This window comes from Zalophus californianus, chromosome 3 (assembly GCF_009762305.2).
Source record: "Zalophus californianus isolate mZalCal1 chromosome 3, mZalCal1.pri.v2, whole genome shotgun sequence".
NCBI classification, from domain to species: Eukaryota; Metazoa; Chordata; class Mammalia; order Carnivora; family Otariidae; genus Zalophus; species Zalophus californianus.
Window position 1 is genome coordinate 187,612,541 of NC_045597.1, and position 22,464 is coordinate 187,635,004.

General features: G+C 47.3%; 1 protein-coding gene across 7 annotated transcripts in view; it reads left to right on the top strand.

The window, feature by feature from the left end:
* Positions 1 to 22,464, top strand: part of DIS3L2 (DIS3 like 3'-5' exoribonuclease 2) — a 437,114-nt gene that overhangs the window by 344,838 nt on the left and 69,812 nt on the right. For all 7 annotated transcript variants that reach the window (XR_003519033.2, XM_027588750.2, XM_027588754.2 and 4 more), the window contains one exon: positions 12,020 to 12,253. Coding sequence is in view for 6 of the 7 variants with exons in the window: in XM_027588750.2 (XP_027444551.1) it covers positions 12,020 to 12,253 (234 nt within the window). In the remaining variant the exon portion in view is untranslated. The remainder of the gene's footprint in view (positions 1 to 12,019; positions 12,254 to 22,464) is intronic.

The window sequence follows — 22,464 nt, forward strand, 5'->3', positions numbered from 1 at the left end:
ACAGACGGCTGCTGGTTTTCATAACAAGCCTTGAATACTGTTTGTCTGCTTGAACTATGGATACTTTAACGTTTCAATTTTTACTTTGAAAAATTTCAGATATGCATGAAGGTAAAGAAAATAGCACAATAAACCCACCATCCCTGTCTCCCAGATTCACTACTGGCAACCTTTTCTCTCTCTAAAGTATTTTAAAACAAACCAGAGACATCATGTCATTTCACTCATATTTTGATATGTGACTTAAAAATTTGGACATTTTCTTACATAACAACAATACTCTTAGCACACCTAACAATTAATACTGATGCCTTGGTTCGTCCACAACCCAGTCCATAATTACATTCCACCGATTGTCTCCAACTGATTCGTCGGAACTGGAAGCAAAACAAGTTACACACGTTACGTTTGGTTTTTACCACTCCTAAATATCTGATAAGTTGCTTTTTGAGTCAAGAAGCAAATATGATCTGAGATACACAAGGAATTGTGAAGACAGTATGCCAGCAATCATATTCTGGTAGGGGTGGGAACATGCGTAGAGAAAAAGAAATGAATGGAAGAAGACCAGAAGGAAATAAAATAGAATGCCAATAGTGGTTGTATTTGGGTAGTAAGAGTCTGAGTAATTTTTTCTACTTGTTTTGTATTTTCTAATGTTTTTTGAAAACATGTATTAGTTTTATATTTTTATAAATGCTTATTTTTGCAAAAGTTGAAATAGAAAAGAAAAGCCCATAGAAGAAAACTGACTTGAGTCAACAGAAAAGAACTTTGAATCTGAATTATGCCTGCCAGCATCAAACCCAAGAAATAAAAAGCTGCCTGATCTAATGAGCTACTAAATGTGAGGGTCATAAAAGAAGCACTCAAAAGAGGCGAACTCTGAGAACTCCATTGGTCTTTAAGGTTTCTGTTGGAGGCAGTGTCTAGTGAGCAAGCCTTCTGGCATGTGAGGGGCTGGAGAGCAGGTGTGAAGTAGGCATGGGGTCCAGGAGGGCACCAAATCAAGCCTCCACCAAACCAAGCCAAAGAGGAAGTTCAAAGATTTGGGCTAGGGACCGTCAGGGAGCAAGACCCACTGGCCACACCCTGCACAGACCAAGAGACCACACGGTCGGTGGGCCCGGTTGGTTGGTTGTCCTGAGATGTAGTTTCGCATGAGTACCCCTTACAGTCAAGATGCATGAAATGAGATGTCAGACGCCAGACTCATGTCCAGGGGGTGGGGCTTGTTCAAGACCCTGGCAAGGAAAGTGTGAATTAAGTGGGGAGGGAGGCAGCGGGTGCAGGGAGCAGGTGGGAGGGTCAGGGAGCCGGAGGAGGCCATTGAGGTGGAAGGTGGCCCCGCATCAAGAACCCGAGTAAATGAGGAGGAGAGTGGCCAGAGCCTGAGGCTGGATTTGTATGTGGTGTTGGCGGCTTGAGGGTAATGGCCTTAGAAGGAGCCAGAGTAGGGCCACCAGCAGCATGCTGCTGCTTCTACATGGCCACCAGCCTCACCTGGAGTTGAAGTGGAGAAGGTTGTGCATTTTTCCTTAGTCTACTAGATTGGCTTACTTTCTGGAGCAGGCATGACCAGCTATAGAAAGGCCATTCCAACTTTCTTCGAACACCCACTAGATTTTTTTAGAAGAGCCGCTTGAAAAATCCTGGTCGTCTATGCTTTCATTAAGCCAGTGCCCAGATTTTGAGGTCAATAAACTCTGAAGGGTCTTTTTTTGGCACATTTCTCACATATTGGTGGTGAGAGCCTTGTTCTCTGATTTTGACGTTTATATTGTCGTGAGAGAAAACAAACCCAGTGACATCTTGTGCTTTGTAAGCTCCAACTCATACCACAAAACCACTTTAACCATGTGAGACCAGTGACCTCGTGATCTCCCGAACACCTCCAGCACTTCTGTGTCACTCGGCACTAAGGCCCTGCAAACAGACACCACGTCCTGTGTGCCCCACTCATCAGACGACAGCTTCATTTGAAGTTACCTTTGTAAAAACACCAATGTTATGCTTTAAAGAGGTCATAAGCAATAATTAGGCTTGATTACTGAGTTCTTAGACCTTAGAACCGTGAAACCTCAGGGTCAAAGGGCAGAATAAGAAAGGAAGGGTCTCACAATGACAGTAGCAATCCACAGCTTGCATCTCCCACAGCGTCTCTGCCATGTGCCATCTGGCTCAGCCGGGCTGCAGGAGTGTGCGCCAGAAGTTGCTTATTTCAACTTCAATCAAGGGCAACCTCATTTCAGCCATTTATGCTGGCCAAAACCCAGAAGGTCATTATTGACTTCGGTCTTTCTCTCACCCCTCACATCTAGTCTACCAATAAATCACCTCAGCTTTGCCTTCTAACTGCCTCCCGAATCTGCCCCCCCTTCTTTACCGCTGCAAGCCTTGTCACCTGGGGCCAAGCTGCCATCCCCACCTGGACCGCAGCGGCCTCCTAACTGTCCTCCTCGCCTCGGCTGCCCCACTTCATCTCGTCTACACAGCAGTCAGAGTGAGTCTTCTGAGTCAGACATTAGGTCGTGTCTCTCCTTTTCAGAAACTCTGCAGTCTCTCATTCAGAATAAAATCTAAAAAGTCTTTACAATGGGATTTTTTTTCCTGTTACTTTCTCCCTGTCTTCTCTGTTAGAAATGCATGGACTACAAAGTCATCTTGGGACTAGAGTCTCTTCTCATTTCCTGGAGCATCTTTGCTCACATGGGAAAAGCTGGCTCTTATTATAAAACTGACCTCTCCACTAGGTAGCCGCTCCCCACCCCAGCTTCCATGACCTGACTGCAGTTGAGAGAATCACACTTCCCAAACTGCCATGAGAGAGCGGGCATCAGGTCTCTGCCCATTCCCGGTAGTTCTAGAAAAATCTGTCCAGGCCCCATCTGATGCACCCATTGGGAACTGTGGACATCGTGGGAGCACTGTGGTGTCTACCAGTTAGGCTGCTACTTGGGAATCCTTTTATTTACTACTTACATCGCTGAATAACGTTTATTCGTGGCCCTAGGCTTCCACTGTGCCTTGCACTCCTCTTCCCTCAAGATCCACCATTTCCTCAGGTGACTTTCATTTCTCCCTGGGAACCAGAGGGACCAACTACTGGATCTGCTGAAGCCCCCTTCAGAGAGTGACAGTCCCTCTCCGCCTTCCCTCATCCCTTCCCTTCTCTTCATGCAGTAAAACATGCGCCCATTGCAGCCTGGGTTTAAGGCTTGTGTTGTCTAGGTCCTGTAATGGAGTCGGCGTCCTCTGAGCCACTCGGTCGCTCAGTCTCCAGCTTGCTTCACACCAGCCACGTCCATTCTGAGTGCGCACGGCTCTCCCTTCGCCAGCTGGCTCTGATCGGTCCTCTCTCTTCTGTTCCCACAGTCGCCGCCCTGCCCAGTCCTTGCCTTCCTCCCTTAGGATGTTGGCAGACTCTCTTCATGACCCTCCATTCCATTTCCCCAGTGCTGTTAGATGACCTTCCAGAAGGTGAATCTGGTCCCATCACTCTGTTGCTCAGCATGCTCTCACAGCATGGTGGTAGGTTAGGATTACTCCCAGAAGTCCAGTCTCATGAGCATGATGTGCATAGACCTCCACCAACTCTTCCCCATTTTGTGACCGTGTGCTGCCCATCCTCCCTTTGCCTCTACTCTTGCCACTGAAGGGTTCTTTTGGCCTAAAAATTGCCACACTCCTGAGACATTGCATCTGCTTTCCCCTCTTCCTAGCATGTCCTTCCCCTCATCTCTACCAGTACCAATCCTGCTTACCTCTGAGATCCATCTAAAATGCCACTTCTTCCACAAAACCATTATTAGTCCTTCATTCATTCATTTGGTAAAGACTCACTGAATAGTTGCTCTGTTTGGACATGACACAAGGTATTGAAGATACAGGAATTAAATATGCACCAAATAGAAACAGTAGTTATCTCCTGATGGTGCATTTATAGGTGTATATATATATGGTATAGATAGGTAATGCATATTACCACTGTAGTGAGAGAAGAGTGAGAATCACTTTGAGATTTTTTTTCTCCTGTTTTAATAACCAGATAAGAGATATTGGAATATGTTTGTAGGCTATAGGGGAAGGCAAATAGAAAAAGAGATGTTGAAAATGAGGAAAGAAGGAACAGATTTTTGGAGCCAGGTCACAAAGGACTGGGAGACTCAGGACCCAAACCTCAGGTCAGGGATTAGCCCTCAGTAAGAGGAGAGGACCCCTAGCACTCCCAGCCCAGAGGGAGTGAAGAGTGGGGACCCCTGGGAAGTCTGGGAAGGTGCTCAGATGGGAGAACCCCCACCTCCCCTCAGAATCCATTCTCCCATCTCTTCACCCCTGCAACGCCTGTCCCCTGCCCTTGAGAGCCATTTGTGCACAGATCTATTGTCCTTCTAGATCTTAAACATCCTTGTAAACAGAGCCCACTCCTAATTTGGTAATCTCCCCACACAGCACAGTGCCACATATGCTCAAAAATGATTTCATAAAGTGAATTGCATACCTGTTTTCACAGTCCTTTGTTTATTTATTCTGCTTAATTGGACGGGTGTTCCCCTGGGTGAGACATTTCTATCTGCAGCAGCCTTCCTAGCACTCCTGAGCGGTGTCCTGGGAGCTGAGGAGGGCTTCACATGACTCACGTCGTTGGCAAAGCCGCGCCACCCGCTTACCCACGCGGACCCCTCCACAGGCTCTCGCCCCCACCGCTCCCCACGCTCATCCTGCCACTGCTGCCCCAGCTGCCACCTGCGGGAATCCTGTGAAACTTGAAACAGAAAATGGCGTGCGCATCCTGGGCCATCATGGCGTCTGCAGCAAGCCCGCGGAGCTGGGGCTCACGCACAGTGTCATGTCACCTGGGGCTTCAGTTGCTGGTGAAGAAACACATTGTTGGGTTTTGTGTTTCATCCTTAGACCCTGCAGTGGAAATCTTGCCCCACTAGCTCCCAGTGAGAGACAATAGCTTCCAAGGCTGATTCTGAGAATAATAGAGAAGTTCCCGAACATCCATCTTTAGTCCTTAGTGGAGGCAGGGGCAGAATTGTTTTATGTCAGGCCTGTAGGAACAACCCAAGACCAAAGGAGCCTTTGGAAAAACTCTGCTGTGTTCTCGGGGCCTCTCGTGTCCCAGTTTGCTAATGAAGGCATCGGGCAATTAGAGGCTTACCTAAGGTCACTTCAGGGTAACAGCAGACTAAATTGTGAGCACAGGCTTTGCTGTGAATCCTTGGGACTAAAGTAAGAATACAAAACAAAATATTTTCAAGAAATAAAAAACAAAACCAGAAAAGACATTTATCATTTATAAAGCTGCCATGCAAAGAACTAAAAATTATTTTTAATCAGCTTGTCTCCTGCATTTTGATGTTATTAATAGTGTATTTGAGTTAAATCTAAAGATTTGGGGGGTGCCTGGGTGGCTCAGTCGGTTAAGCATCTGCCTTCGGCTCAGGTCATGATCCCAGGGTCCTGGGATCAAGCCCCACATTGGGCTCCTTGCTCGGCAGAGGGCCTGCTTCTCCCTCTCCCTCTGTCTGCTGCTCCCCCTGCTTGTGCTCTCTCTCTCTCTCTCTCTCTCTCTCTCTCCGTAAAATAAATAAATAAAATATTTTAAAAATTTAAAAAAAATCTATTAAAAAAAATTTAAAGATTTGGGCCCAAGGGTTAGTAAACAATACAACGGGTCACTATGGTAGGTGTCTTTAAAGGACCTCTGTTTTTGAGAACTGCGCCAGGTTGGTCTTGTTGAAAGGCTGGAGCTGAATGAATGAACCTCAGAAGTTTGTTATTTTGTATTTCCCGGGTCTGTCTGAACCCAGTCTTCAGAAGCCTCCCTCCCTTGCTCTCCTACACTTTCTTCCCTCTCCCTCCACCTCCAGCTTCCTTCCACACCACCCTTAGGCCTCCCAGCCTCCTGCAACTGTCTGAGGTAAAGAGAACCCTTTTCAAGGACTGCTCAGGTGTGGTGCCGTCAACGTGTCATAGGAATGGAATTCTTATCTCCTAACCACATCCGGGTCTTCAAGCCCTTCTCACGTTCCTGCCATTGCCTAGGTTTGTGAGGCAAACCCTTGAGGAAATTTCCTTGTCTCCCTCCTCTTAGGCTTAGAAGTCTAGACAGCTGCCTCCCGATCAGGATGGGAAGGGGCCCAATTACAGTCTGGGGTCAGCAGACTAGGCTGATAGCAGGTGGCTTGAGACAGGACACGAGGGCACAGTTTACTCAGGCTTGTTTTCTATAAAATATATCTGCCAGAAAGGCCTAACCCATAAACAGTCTGCCCTCTAAACTAAAACAGGCTGGCAAACTCACAGCCCTCTGCTGCCCAAGCTCCCTCCTCCCCACCGTTGGCAAAGGTCGCTGGTGGGCCCAGAGCAGCTTCAGAGCCTCTCCACACAGTAGGAAAAGACCTGGCTTCCATCTCTTATTTACTCTTTAATCCTACCTTGGCCTTCTTCATTCTTTAAGAAGTGACCTGGGCTTCACCCAGTCACAGTGGGCCTAGCAGAGGAGACCCCTGCTTGCTCCTCAGGTAGCTACCACCCACCCTGCTGCCTGTGCCCACTGCAGTCACTAGCACCTTCTACCAGACAGGTCGCTCTCTGCCCCTCCCAGCTGTCTTGGAGCCCCTCCTCTTTCTGCCCAGTTCCTCTTCAGAAGTATCCTTGGCACCTTTGACTTCTCTCACCTCGTGCTGTGCTCCCCCCCACCCCCCTCCCACCCCATGGGTGCGTCATGTTCATAGGTGTGAGAAGCAGAAGTCTGCCCCACCCCCACCCTGGCCACCCCGGACAGCCTGCTCTTGTTCCGGTCAGGAAAATGTTTCTTCCTGATAAGTTTTTTGAACCAAATATTTCACATGCAGAAGCCCAGAGCTGCTACAGGAGTGATTTTGCATTGAATCCCTTAAAATTACAAATTAACCTCATTTGCAGGTTTTTGAATCAGAGATGTCTTTCCTACAGGGAGGCACTGACCTTTTTTTCAAAATAAATTTTAAAATACAGTTGGGTGGAAATGGACAATTTCCAAAGGATATGTTTCCTCACAATTTTGTATCTGTAAGTTAGAGAAAGTTGATATGTATTTGAGGCATACTTTGTTTCCTTTACCTCACTGTCTGTCTCAGCTGAAATACAGTATATTCAGCTGAGGTATAACACACATGACACTGAATTTTGAATCTTACATATTTAGACACGGATCCAGTCTTGGCCGCCACTTAGGAGCTTGTGTGACTTTTCACAAACCGCCAGCCTATTTTCTCACCTGTAAAATGGGCTGATCGGTGCACTCCCGCCAGATGTGTGGAAGAAATTCTAAAAGGTAGTAGGTGTGGAAGCGCTCTGCACCCCGATGGGGCCAGGTGCTCTCAAGTATTGTGCCATTTCCTGGCTTACCTGGGACCAGAAAGGAGGTCTCGAGGTATGCACTGTTCGCTCCTTTCTAACCAGGTTGCTTTCGGCCGTATGCGTTCAGTGCGTGTTGGCACGGCATTTCATCCAGTGTTTAAACAGTCATGTCCTAGAGCATATGCGGGAAACTTGCCGCCTGCAGAAAGGGAGTGACCCGAATCCCGTGATTAAGCAAAGGAAAGAAGGACATGATCTTCTTTCTGAAGGATTTTGTTTATGAAGCTCCTTGTGGCTTTTTTACTTTTTCCATGAAAAACTCTTTGTCCTTTTGTCTTCTGCCACTGGCCCTGGTTATGGACAGGGCGTTGATGTGAAGACAGTTTCCAAATTGGAGATTGATGAGGTGTTCCATCCAGAGAGAAACCTTCCTCCCGTACCGTAAGGCGTGCTGCCCCTGGGAACCTCACCCCCACTCCCATTTGGGTCTTTGCTTTCCTGCTGCCCTGTCTGCAGTGATGGGCTCCTTGCTTCTCTGCTGCCTCCCCACGTTTTCCTGGCCTAGGATTTTTTCTTTTTAATTTTATTTATTGAGAGAGAGCGAGCACGCGCGTGCGCAGGGGAGGGGCAGGAGGAGGGAGAAGGAGAGAATCTCAAACAGACCTGGCGCTGAGGATGGGGCCCGACCCAGGGTTCAGTCTCCATCCCGAGATCATGATCTGAGCTGAAGCCAAGAGTTAGACGCTCAACCGACTGTGCCACCCAGGCGCCCCTACCCTAAGAATTTTTTAAATCTGCCTAGCAGGGATGATTCCCACAATCACTGGATTGTGTTAAAGCAGGGTGGGTTCTGCTAAGTGAGGCCGTAGTCACTGGGCCAGAAAGTTTTTGATGGCTCTTCAGAGCTTCCATTTCAGGCCTTTGTATATTCAGAAAGAAGGTTGGTGCAGATTTCCTAGGATGCAGGCATGAAGGGGAGGGGGTGCTCAAGTAAGGTGAGAGCGCTCTAGGAAACTTCTCATCCATACCATGATCTGACTTGGTGTTGTGCATGTGTGCTGGTAAGAAGGCTGCCCATCATTGACTGAGAAGGAAACAAGCTAGAGGAGTAGAGGTGCCCATTAGGGAAAAGTTAGCTCAAACTAACTGAGATAGTGCAGCCAATGTGTCTTGTTCTCAAGCTTTGGTAAGGAGTGGTAGACTTCTGATTTTGCCAAGTTACAGGTAATAAATTTTAAGAACTCCTGAGGATTAAAAGTGGCCTCTGTTCGGCACTCAGCACTATAATCAGAGAGAGAAACAAAGCTCTGTTTAGAGCAAGGACATATGGGCTTGGGGTTGGCAGAGTGTCCAGGAACCTTGTGGAACTTACTGCAAAATTTGGTGCATAAATATTTCAAAGAAGAGGACCCGGGGCTTTCATTAGATTTTTAAAGCAGTTCTTGACCCACTAGTTTACGTGAAAATAGATGCCCAGTCAGGGTGGTGGGAGTCTGCCTGACCTATGTGTGGCGGTTACCTGTATAAGCGTGCCATGGTTTCCTGGGTCCTCCAGGAAAAATGGGACACAGACCCCAGGAGGCCAGGTATCCTATGCCTTGGATGCCTGAGGGAATCTGTGGAACTGTAAGATGTGTGGAATCGAACGGAAAGGAAAGTTTCCCCAAGCATGCTAAAGACAGACTGGCAAACAAAATGTGGACACATAGAAGGAAGCGGGTTGACTGGGTTTGGAGTGAAACGGAGAAAAGGAAATAAGCTAAATCTCCAGGGGAAATCTTTGTGACCACAAGAATGAATAAGTCGTGGCCCTGTCATTCTAGAGGAGCTTGGAGCAACTCCGTTAGTGGGGAGTTTTCAGGAAATGTGGATGTGATAGAAGGACAAGCATGGGCTGACCTTGAAAGGGGCTCTTCTGGAGACCCGCACGCAGTACTTCCCCACCAGGACTGTTGGACGATACCTCAAATTGGCTGTCTAATTTCTCTTGCATTCAGCACACACACAGACACCTCCTGAGAGCCAAATTCAGGACCTACTTGCTGCAGCAGAAGAGTCATGAGCACAGTATTTGAATCACTTATATTTTTGGGTTAGGAGTGGTTCTTGGAATAATCCAGAAAGTGTAGTTTAAGGGTTGGGTTTTGTTTGTTTTGTTTTGTTTTAAAGAAAATTAAAGGCTGATATTACAGATCCAAGACTATAATGAGGCTCTTTGCACTGAATCAAAGGAAAGTGAGGGTAGTTTCTACCATTCTCTTCCTGTGCTTCTTGGCTGCCATTTTAAGAGTATTCATTCTTCCCTCGGGGGCAGGTTAAGGTATCAGAGGGTCTCTCTCTCTTGCCTTCCAGGGTAGTAACCAGCCATGTGCTATAGAAGTTGTGTGGCGTGGACAGCTCCTCTGGGCTGGGCGCTCTCCTTTCCCCCTGGAAACACCCATGGATCCTTCAGATGACTTTTTTTCAGGAAGCATATTTCTGAGGTTGTGAACAGAATGGTTTGACCTGTGAAAAGGAAGGCAGAGGGGATGTTTGCAAGCCCAGGCAGAGAGGTTCCACAACTGATTAGACCTCCCTCCCTCCTCCTGAGCCCCCTCTGCCTCTCAGTACATCTGGCTTTTCCTTGCTCATGAATCCATTCCCCACAATATTTATCTCAGAGTTTTTCCACTTCTTCATGGCTTTGAGCCCCACCTAGCCCCCCTCATCCTTTGCCTTCTGCCCCCATAGAATGGGGCTAGCTGATGTGAGTGCTCTCACCTCCCCACTTCTTGCCCCCAAAGTTGCCTCCCTCGCCTCCCTTTTCCTTCTTGCCTCCTCTCCAGGCCACTCTTCCTATCTCATGGATGGGTGCCTCCACTTGGCCCAGGATCTGTTCCTTTTGTGCTGGCTTCTTCCCCTCACCCCACAAACCCAGCATAATCCTCTGTCCTGCCAACCCCCCCGGAAGTGGTCATCCACACTCATTGCCTTGCCTCCACCAACCACGCACCTGTCCTTAACCCAGGACTTCCCAGACTTCTTCACATCGTGACACACGGAAGAGATGTTGCTGTTTGCCTGGCATGAGGGCAGGCGGATCTGGCTGCCCCGAGGGTGGACGGGCCCGCTGTGGCAGCCTTTCCCAAATCTCTGCCGTTTGACTCTGCCGCCCCACCCCGCTCTCTGCTTTTCCCCCTAAAAACCCTTCCTAAAGATCACCAATAAGCAAATGCTACATGCAAAGATTTTTCTTTGTTCTTATCTTCTTTGACATCCAAGTGGCATTTGACTCTCCCCAGTGGCCAAGAGCTCAGACTCAGGTGGCACTGCTGCGGCTCAGTTCCTGGCTGTGCCTTTCCCCAGCCTGTGACCTCAGACACGGCACCTACTGTTCCGTGCCTCAGTTCCCGCCTTTGCAGGATGAGGATAATAAGACCTACCTCACAGGGTTGCTGCCCGAAATGGCTGCTCCGTGGGAAGCGTCTTGTCTCCTCCTAAGTGCTCTGGATGTGTCTCTTGTGGCTTTTGAGTAGTCCTCTCTTGAAGCCCCTTTCCCCTAACGTTGGACACTCCTGACCTTTCTCCTATCCCTTTGAGCTCTGTTGTTTTTTGTTTTCACTCTCCAGATTCTCTTTTTGCCCCCGAAAATGGAGAAGGTGGTAGAGAATGCAGCCTTGACTCTCCCTTGCCCTTTCTTTCTTTCTCGCACCTTCCTGCCAAGGGTGCCGGCTTCCTACCTGCAGATTAGTCATCGCCCCAGGCCCACACCCCAGCTGCCTGCTACAGAGCCCACCATCTGGATCTCCTCCCTGCACCTCAGACTCAGGAGTCCCCAGAATATTTTAACATTTGTTTTGTTTTTGTTTTAAAAGCAATAATCGCTCCTTATAGAAAATACAAGCAAATTTAAAGGATAAAATACGAATCAGCAGTAATCCCACCAGAGCGAGCACCACTACTAAACTTGGGTGGATCTTTCGAGCCCAGTGGGCCTCAGCCTAGGCCGAGTTTCCCCCCCTGCGATGTTTGGCGATGTCTGGTGAGTCCAGGAATATCACCGAACATTTTACAAGGCCCAGGCTCGCCCCCACAACAAAAAATTAGTCCATTCAATAGTCCTGAGGTTGAGAAACCCTGTTCTTGACCTTTGTCTTTACATACATGGCCCAAATAGAACAAGTTGGAATTCCTTTTCTCCTTCTGCCTCCATCCTGCTTCTCTCACCTGTGTCTGTTTCTGTCAGTGACCCCACTTTCTCCCTCACCCCACATCTGGTCCATTACCAAGTCCACAGAGTCCCCATGTGTCACATCTTTGGCTTCTACCCCCACCCCTTCTCTTTCTTCCAGTTTTGCTATTGATGACCAACCACTCACTCAAAATAATGAAAAGGCGCTCCAGCAGGCCCCTCACCTCGAGTCTCCCTCCCGCTGGGCCTTGCCTATGCCACCCGTGTGCTTAGACCTCCACTGCCTGTTAAATCCATCCCTCAGAGTCTGAGCTCCCTGAGGGTAGCAGCTTCCACATCTGATCGGTCTTCATGCCTAGCTGGAACCTAACACCATTCTGAGCACAGAGTCGGTGCTTGGTAAATCTCTGTAGAATGTGTATGGATGAATGGTTGCATGAAAGAAAAGCCTGGAAAAAGTTCTCCTCATGATTCCCTCACAATCTGTCTTTGCAGATCCTTGGTGAATGGTTTGGTCGGACCATCATTCGCTCCTGTACCAAACTGAGCTACGAGCACGCACAGAGCATGATTGAAAGCCCGACCGAGAAAATCCCTGAGAAGGAGCTGCCGCCCATCTCCCCCGAGCACACCAGTGAGGAGGTACACCAGGCTGTCTTGAATCTCCACGGAATCGCAAAGGAGTTGCGAAAACAACGGTTTGTGGACGGCGCACTGCGTCTGGATCAAGTCAGTCACTTCTTTTTTTTTGTGCAACCAACAGATTTGACTTATGCTCGAACCTAGCCTGCATGAGATTCAACATGGCAGTCTTGGGATCTTCCCTTCTTCCTTCCCCAGTCACAGCACTAAAACAGCGTTCTCTGAGGCGGGCAAGGACTAAGTCTCCCCCACCCTCCGAACTTCACAGGCACATGAGACCCACTGACGTGAGCCAAGGCAAAAGGGTGGTGTCTGTGTGGGTGGCCCTGTGACCAGAACTCCCAGCTGGTCTTTGCTGGCCAGGCTGTAACCCACTATTTGAGCCTTCCCTCAGTTTCTACCTCACATCCCTCTGAATGGAGGTGGGAACAGGAACATGGAAGTTTACGGGGTAGTTGACCAGTACCTGATCATGAGGCTTTTAAAAAAGCGTTATTTCTTTTTATCCCTTATTTCCCAAAAAGAGTCATATATTTATAAATTCTGGATTCATATTTGAAAAGGAGAGAACTGAAGAGACTGGCAAACGTTGACCGTTGAGGAACATGGTGGCCCGGAATGGTACTGATTGCTCTTGAGTATCGCAGCCATGCCCTATGGGACTTAGGTAGCTGTCGCTGAAACTTGACCACATTTCCGTTTCCATGTGTGGCAACTCCTATGACTTAGGAATCCTATTCCTCTTTAGTTGTCAGTACGTTATAGAGTAGAGACTGTGTTCTGGATTGTGTGGGTTTTTTTCTCATTTATATTTCTTACTCAAACCCCCGAGAACCTACTCTCCCTGCCTGGTCACTATATGCTGGGGGAAGTCTCTGGGCATTTGAAAAATGAGTTGAGCAGCAGGATTGGCTGATGGAGACCACCGGCAAGGGGGCAACCTCACAGAGATGCCTTTGTCTGAGCCTTCCAGCGTGGAGGGCTCTCAAAAGCTTTGTTTTAAAACTTTCTAATTGAAGATTTCATTTCATCCTAGCTTTTGTGATAAACTTCTCAGCAGGCCTTGCAAATAGTTGCGGCCTTGGGCCTAGGAATAAGTTAGCAGCAACTGGGGCAAGTGGACACGCTGTTCTGCCTGGGCTTGAGGGAGTCAGGGCATCTTCTGGAGCTCTCATGCTCCTCCTTCCCTGGCCTGGGCTCAGGCAGCCTGTCTGCTCACGAATGCTGATGGGCAGGCAGGCGGTAGAGTGGCCGCTGATGAAGAGAGCCGACCCAGTAGAAGAGGGACCAAAGGTACAGGAGATGACAGAGTATCTCCTTGCCTTCCTTCAGTGAAATGCTTTGTTGGGGCACGAACACACCCCAGGTCTTACTCACCAGGGACTACCTGGCTGTCAGATCCAAGGACGCTTTTCAGTTCTTGCTTCCTGGACTTTGTTCTGCACTTGGCCCTTTGAAGCTCATCTCCTGGTTCTCTGCTTCTCTTCGGACATCTCCAGTAATGTCCTGCTGGTCCCTTTGCAGAAGCCTCTTCCTCTGCTCTCCCCTAGAGGGTTCTCATTCCTTGGAGTCTCCCCCACCCTCTCTTTTGTCTCTATCCACACTCCCTGAATGAATTCCTCTACGGTTATGATCGTCACTACTAACTGGATGCTGATGATGCCAAAATCTGTCTCTCCAGCCCTGCCCTCCTTCCCAAGCTCTTGACAGGCCTCTCCCCCTGCCTTCGTGAACTCTTCCCCCGGATGCCTTGTGGGTGGTCACGTCAGCCGGTGCTCATCCTTCCTTGTGCAGGATGCAGTGGTGGGTGCCCACAGCACGCTGTGCAGCCTGCCTCATGTTCCCTCCTGCCTCTGCTCCCACCAGGGCAACTGTGTGCATCCAATATCCATGCAATTTACCTGACTCAAATAAGATATACTGATCAAATAAGAGCTTAAAAAAGAAAGTTGTTTCTGTGAAAACTGAAATTGTTTGAAAAGATTCAATAAGGATGAATCTGTAAAAATTCTGCTGTTTGCGTGTGACAGCTATAAAAAAAATAGGGGAAAAAAATCATAAAATTCAGGAAGAATTCTGTACTTAGATGGCTTTACAGATGTCTACATTCTCCCTGTCTTTTAAAGAAACAAAAACTGTAGGGGCACCTGAGTGGCTCGGGCGGTTAAGGGTCCAACTCTCGATTTTGGCTCAGGTCATGATCTCAGGGTTGTGAAATGGAGCCCGTTCTCCTGTTCACTCTCACTCACACTCTCCCACTCTCTCTCTCAAAAAAAAGCAAACAAAAAAACCCAAATATATAAAAAAAAGAAACAAAAACTATAAATTATAGACACTGAATTATGAGTGTAATTTATCAGAAAAAATGTAGGAATCCAATTATCCTCTTTTAAAAAGCTTTATATTTTAAAAAACGAATGAATGTACATTTATATAAATTAAGTTAAATGATTAGTTATAAATATATCTCTTATGTATGATTCCCCTCTTTATTTTTTTAAAGATTTTATTTATGTAGAGAGTGCATGCACGAGTATAAGCTGGGGGGAGGGGCAGAGGGAGAGAGAGAATCTCAAGAAGACTCCCTGCTGAGCAGGGTGCCCAACGTGGGACTGTATCCCAGAACCCTGAGATCATGACCTGAGCCGAAACTGAGAATCAGACGCTTAACCGACTGAGCCACCTGGGCACCCTGATTCTCCCCTTTAGTCAGCTCCTACAGTAACTTACTAACCACTCCTTCAGGCACATCAAATGAGAAGGCTTCTGTTATAACATCTTAGAGATCTTACTCTATCAGATTATTAGAATGTTTGATTGGATTAAATATAAGAAATGCTCTGTAACTATAAAACTGTAAAAGATCACTATTAGGTGATCTCAACTCACAGTAGGAGGGTAGAAGAATGATCACAGATTATTGATTGATACTGGTCTGTTGGCTTATCTTAGAATCAATTTAATTGCTGAAAACAACCTTAGATATCTATACCTCATTGGCTCTCACAATTTATACATTGGCAAGCTGATGCCCCCCCCCCAAAAGTTAAGTGAGTTGCTTATATGCAGGAAATCCAGATAGCTGACTCTTTGTTCAGTTTTTCTCCATTTACACCATGCTGACTTAAGAGAGAAAAATTTTCCTTCAAAGTGGGCCGGGGGGCGGGGGGGGGGGGGGGAAGCCCTCAAAAGTCCTGATTAGGTTCCAGTTAATTAGGGTTTGAAAATAATGGATGTACATCCTTGGAGTTGATTCCTTGGTTCCCCAGAAAACAAGTTGTGTGGACCACAGCTTTAGAAGGAGGAGCACATCAGTCTTCCGCAGCAAGGGACACTGGCGAGATCCTTTATAAATCAGCTCAATGGCCCCATTCAGGAGCTACCGTGTTTGTTCCCCTGGGCCTGCTGCCTGCATTTGCCCTCACAAAAATCCATTTTTCCTTGGTGCTTTTGGCATAGCCTGCTGTTTGGAGTTTCTCTCTAAGACTTTGTTTGCCTCATTTCACCATGTCCACATTTTTGGTGGCAGTCCTTAAAAAATATGCCCTTTCACACTCGCCTCAATTAGAGAGGCTCTGTGAGAGAGGACACCATCTGTGTCACACAGTAGGCCCTTGGATGCACAATAAATCTGCTAATCCAGAAGTTTTCCCTTTCCAAGAAATCCTTTTACCGTAAGGACCTTCAGAATGAGGGAGGTGGGGGATACCAGGGTAGTGCCTGTTTGTTGAGTCAGGGTCGGACCAGTTTGGAGGTTGTAACAACCACAGAAATACAGAGCTACTTGACCACCGGGTGATGGCAGTCAACAGCTTAGACCAGAGCTGCCTCAGCCCCATCGGAGAGAGTGCACCCTCAGCCCTCGGGGCCACCTGGGCTAGCTCCAGTCCCCTGGGGACCACCTGCTGAAGTCTTGTCTGCTCACCCTAGTGTGCTATATTGTGTATGTACTGTGGTGTGGGACCAATTGGGAAGCACTGCCTTAGAGGTCAGATCGCCGGCTTCACGTCACATGTCTCTTTTACCTAGAGCTCGAACCTCGTTCTCCAGAGGTTCTAGCTCAGTGAAATGACGCTCCTTTGTTTCACTGCCCAAAAGGCAAATTGCAGACGCCCAACGCATTCTTTGAGCTTTTTGGCCGGATGAGTTGAACAGTATCCCTTCCTGGTGGTTTCTTCCCATCTTCACGTTTCCTGCTGCCATGTTAATTCTAGACTCTCCACAGAGTCTAGTCTCATTTTCTTTATTATCATGTATGTCACTCCTGTCTCTTGAAAGGAGATGCCCCTAAAGAGGGCCCAGATGTTTTTGTGTTTTGTAGTAAAAGGAGCCATAATGGTTTATAATCATGTGCAAATCTTGAGTTTGGGGGAAGGGAAACTGTGAGAAGCCCCCCCCTCTTCACTCCATTTCAGTTCTTGCTTTGTGACTCAGGCCTGTCAGTAGGCCTTGAGAGTGACAAGCTCCCTGGCACTTCTGTTTATGCCGACACAAAGCCTGCCCCCAGGCAGCCTCCTCTCTAGAGAGGAAGATAATACTGCCTGTGGTCTGACAAGGCCTCAGGCCCCTTTGAGAGTTCTGTGCCTTAGCGGTTGCCTTAAAGAAAGGATAGCAAGGGAGGGTAGCCGCATGGTAAATAGAACCCTCAAACAAAAACATCTCAGGGAATATTGATTATCTTCAGGAAGCTACACCTACAGCTCTCTGGGGCTTTCTCTCCAGCCCGACGTTCCTCAGTCAGGAGATAGCACTTACAGAGAGCCCCCACTCTGTGTACAGACTTCTGCGAGGAACCCGCATCATGGCCTGCAAGAAACTGGGCCCCTTCTGGGGTCCCCCGGCAGGTGGTCAGGACGTGAATGGCTCCTACTGAGCCTTTGACTTTCTGAATTTAGAGAAAGTTGTAGTGAAGAAGAGTTTATATTTCTATCTTAGGCAATTCCTCCAAACTAAAGGAGCCTTTACTAAATTCTCAGCTACATCTTCTATCACGCCCTCCAGGCACGATTTTGAAGCCCAAACATCGGACAGTTTCTTGGAGTGGACTTGATTGTAAAGATAAATTTGTTAGCGAAATACTTTTTAGATACCTTGGGACCCGAGCTGCTGTGGAGTGCTATTCTGCGTGTCCTTGGGCTAGCGCAGCCCTGAGGTCAGGGGTCGGCAGACTTGCTGTAAAGGGCCAGATAGCAAGTATTTGGGGCTTCGTGGGTCATATGGCCTCTGTCTCGACTCCCCAACTCTGCTGTTGCAACGTGAGAGTAGCCACAGACAAACCGGTGAGCAGGCTGTGTGCCAGTAAAGCTTTAAGGACACTGGGATTTGAATTTGACATCATTTTCATGTCACAAAATAGTATTCTTTCTTTGATGATTTTTCGATCATTTAAAAATGTAAAAACCATTTTTAGCTGTACAAGAGCAAGTAGAGCTTGCTGACCCCCGCTCACCTGAAATTAAGCCCTGTGACCCAGTCCGCTCTTAGCGTCTCATCATCACTGCTCTGGGGAATCGGGCGAGGTAATGGAGAACAGTGGTGCTGAGTTAGCTCTGGGGGTGGTTTCATGCAATTAAGTAAATTACTCCTTTGATTAGTACCATGCTTAGCAGGTCCAATTGGAGGCCAGAAGTAGGGGAATGAATCAGTTTAGCACCAGTTCCCTTACCCTAGTTACAGTCAGGTAGCTTTAATTAGCCAGAAGCAAAAAGAGCAGTAGCTCTCATTTCCCACCTCTGTGAGCTTGCAGCCTCTTCACAGTTGGGTCTCATCCCCAGCCCACCTACAGAGATGCTGGCTCCGCCATCTCTCCATCTCGTAGGCTCGGCCTGCTCACGGCCGAAGCCGGCTCTCAGGAGGCCGTGTGGCCTTTCTCTCCCCACCCCCACCCCCCACCCCCGTTGCTGTACATAGCAATATGTTTTGTTGACTCATATGTTTAATGTTTCTGTTCCTCCCCTCCAGGACAGTTGTTTGCAAGAAATGAGCATTCTAGCACTCTACTGTTGAATTTTTGTACGGTGTGATATATGGTGCAAGGTGGAAAGAACGGGCTATTCCTCCTATCTGACTCTTCCTTGGTCTTATAATTTACATCGCCACTGAAGCACAAGAGTAAGCCTCTGATCAGATGGTCGGACATATTTGTAGAATTGGTCTCTATTGTCTTAGTCATAGAGTCCTTCATTCGCCATGTCTTCCAAAAGCATTTATTGGGCACCTTGTGTGTGCGCTAGGTGCTGGAGATGAGGAGAACGAGCTCCAGTGGGGAAGACTCCAGAATGAGCAGCCATGTGATACTAGATCGGCAGGAGGGTGAGAGACACTTCCTTGTGCCCCAGTTCTTAGGTAGGCCCCTTTGATCCCCTCTTTTCCTTAGAAAGGAAGCTTTATATCAGATTAGAAAAGCATAAGTAAATGCCTTTATCTATGAAAAGGTATTTAAGCATATTCTAACGTTCTAAAATTTAGAAAATACCACAGTATAAGGAAGAAATCAAAACCACCTGTAACTCCATCATCCAGAAATAGCCACTGCTAGTATTTGGGTATATTATAGTTCCTTATGAATATCCTCCTGAACACTTCATGGCAGGAGGAAGGAGTGGTTAGCATAACATACATATAATTTTCATATTCTGCTTTTTAATATTAGAGAATCACTTTTTTTCATGTCATTCAAAATTCTTCTAAACTATTATAATGCCTCTGTAATATTTCCTCATGTTCATATGCTCTGGAATATTTAACCGTGACCCATTTGTGGTTATTTAGATTATGATTTTTTAATACTATAAATAAGAGTGCCATAACCACCTTGTGTTCCTAAGTCTTTACTCTAATTCTGTTGATTTCCTTAGGACGGTCCTAGAACTATGCCAATAGGGTCAGAGGTACAGACATATTTAAGAATCTTCAAACACTGCCACATTCCCTTGCACAAAGGTTATACGAACTTCCTCCTTCCAGTAGCCTGTGAATAAGGGCACCAAGCTTGGAAATACCTGTCAGGAGTTCTGTGTCTATATGGGGTGTGTGTCTGTCCCTGCCTCTCTTTCCCTCTATCTCTCACAGTCATGTCTAAGTCTCCTGCAGTGTCCCAGTGGCTCTGGTCTTGGATTATTCCTTCATCTTTCCTATTTGATTTGATTTGATTTTCATGAGGTCTTGCCTACAAAGAGCAGTGTCACACCAACAGACTCTTCCTGTTAGCATTAGCCATTATAAAAAATACTCCTAAGAGCCTAAAATTAAGCCTTTTTTTTTTTTCTGAGACAGAGAGAGAGCGAGAGAGTGGGAGGAGGTGTAGAGGGAGAGAGAGAATCTCAAGAGAGAGAGAATCTCAAGTAAGTACCATGCTCAGTGCGGTGCCCAACATGGGACTCAATCTCAGGACCCTGAGATCATGACCTGAGCCAAATTCAAGAGTCGGACGCTTAACTGACTCAGCCACCCAGATGCCCCAAGAGTCCAAAAACTTAAAGTGGCTGAGAGAGGTGGTTGAAAGCATCTTGCTAACCCCTTGCTGAAGCTGAGACTGGAGAGCAACCTCCTGCCCCAAAGTGAGGTCCTTCTTTCCTCTCATTAGAATCCATAAAGAAACCCATCCTTTTTGAAATGGTGCTGAGAATTATTATTGCATTTTCAGATCCTCAGAGAACATTGGAAATTCAGTAGCCTTTTTCTGTGATTCTTACCTCCTGTTATAATAGCCTTGGGTTGGTCTGACGTGAATAATTATAAAGAAATCCAGTTGAATTAAGACTAAAGATCACAGGGGCGCCTGGGTGGCTCAGATGGCTAAGCGTCTGCCTTCGGCTCAGGTCATGATCCCAGGGTCCTGGGATCGAGCCCTGCATCGGGCTCCTGGCTCAGCAGGGAGCCTGCTTCTCCCTCTCCCTCTGCCTCTCCCCCTGTTCATGCTCTCTCTCTCTCTCTCTCTCTGTCTCTCTGTGTCTCAAATGAATAAATTAAAAAAAAAAATTTAAAAAAAAGACTAAAGAGCACAGAGTGGCTCTACCATAAGAATCGCTAGGCTTCTCTTTAGGGTAATAGTAAACAGTCCGGGAAGGTTTCCCCTGGAAGTTCAGGGCTTCTCTTTTGGTGTTGACAGATGCGCATTATTTCAGGCATGGAGAGAGTTCTAGAATTAATGAGGTTGAAAGAATATCAGCCTGTAAATTTTTCCCAGTTACCAGTTTCATACTAATTATATCAGCAAAGTTTTCATGTAAGTGTATCTAGCTCATTTATAAATCGATCTTCAGCCAAGAAGCTATGCTCCTGTGAGCCAGTCAGCTGCCTGGCCATCCAGCAAGGTCTCTGTGGGGGAGAGGGGAGCACCTGGGCAGAAGGGGGTGCAGCCTCAGGCTTCAGGGAGAACCTGGGAGCACAGGGAGCCCTGGTCATTCCTCTGAGAGAAGGAGACGGATCGGATGGCATTCCTAATTTCATATGGAATCCGGGAAAACAGTCCATACTTACGCATCCCAAGTCATGAACAAGAGACAGGCCTGAAAACTTGACCTAGTTGTATCTAAGTAACACTAATTACAGCCACTGTGGGAGCTGAGCACTATTTGTGGCTTGTTAACATGCGCATAAAAACGAACATATATCATTAAGTGTCAGAGTAACTGTGCCAAGCAGCTTGTTATTAAAGCCCCAAACTCTTCATGTGCTCATCTTCCTTTAGGCATGTCACATAGTCATTTACTCATAATTTTCAAAAATTAGAAGGAATACAGGTAGTATTATTCTGGAAGTTGTTAAAAATACAGACTCAGACATGATCTCCGACCCTCACTGAACAGATATTTCTTAAGTTCCTGTTGTGTTACAAATAGTTCTATAAAGGAACCTTAGGCAGTGGAAGATGAACTTTCTACCTTCAAGTTGCAGAGTGAACTTGAGGAGATCTCTGCGTACTTACAGGAAACTCCAATAAAATAAAAGCAAGGGCATAGTCCGTTGACTCGGGGCTGAAGGAGTAGGTTATTAGGTGGGATGGGATTCGTAAAAGAGGGCTGGCTTGGGGAGGGAAGCCCTGACTCGCACAGTGGGGCCGGGGAAGGACACGACTGGTGAGCAGGAGCTGAAGGGCAGGGAATGTCCACCCTGTGGAGACAACGTGGCGTATAGCCATTACACCACTCTCTCCTGTTAAGTTCCGAGCCCACTGAGACCCTCAAGTCGGCCTGAGAGCGAAATATTCTATTACTGATAAAGTTTGAATCAGAGAAGGCAGCTTGAGTGAGTTAAGCATTTGGAACAACCCAGAAGTTAATGTTCTAAAAAGAAACTATGGTTGGAATGACTAGAGGGAGCAGAAGGTAGACCAGAGACAGATGGAAGTGTGCCCCTTACCAAGCCGCGTACCCCAGAGGTGGTCCTAGTGTGACCTTCACCACTCAGTGCCCCCAGGGCCCTTAGGAGCTCTCCTGTGCAGTGGCCACTGAGGAGGACCAAGGGCTGATGCTTCTGCTCTTGCAATGGCCAGTACAGATCCTCAGCAGAATTCTGAAGACTGCTTCTTATTTAACTTTACAGAGTGGACTTGGCTCCTACCCCGCTTCTGGAAGCTTTTCACTTGTCTGCTGCTGCTTTTTGCTTGCCTATACCCAGGCTCATTTCTTAAAGAAGGGAAAAGCACCCCCTCCCCCATAAACCTGTCTTAGTTTCCAAAAACCTGAAGACTGCACCTGCAATTCTGCTGCAGAGAGGTTTGCATCCCCGCCGCCCCCACTTACGGCTCCCCTAGCACTTCATTTATACCTGTCTCCTGTCTTGATCACATTGTCACACGCTTTGTCATTTCCCATTTTCTTCCCTTTCTCCTCTGAGACTGTGATTTCCTGAAGGGTAAGGACAGCGTCTTGTTCATCTCTGTATCTCCACCCCCTGCACGGTGCTGGTTTCTAACCAGGTGTTTCAAGGTCTCTGAGCATCTCTGTGCATACTGGTCTTTTTTAAAAAGAGGAAGGTAGTTGTGATCTGGGTAAGCAACTGTAGTCCTCGAAGAGAGGGGCGCTTACGTAAGAGAATTAAATGCACATTATAAATCAGAGGTTTCCTCCCCTCTTTGAATAGAAGGGTTGGGTGTTTGATTCCTTGCCAAGGCATCCAGGGTTTAGAACAGGGTGTAATGAGGACCTTCTCAAGGTGGATTTGCCTGGACAGGTGTGCAGAGGCAGGAAGCTTCAGCCCCCCAGGGGGCTGGCAGTGCTTCTGAGGCTTCCCGAGCGCTTCTGCATTCACCTCTGTGTCCTCAGACCAGGGAGCCTGTGTCCCTGAGGGGAGCC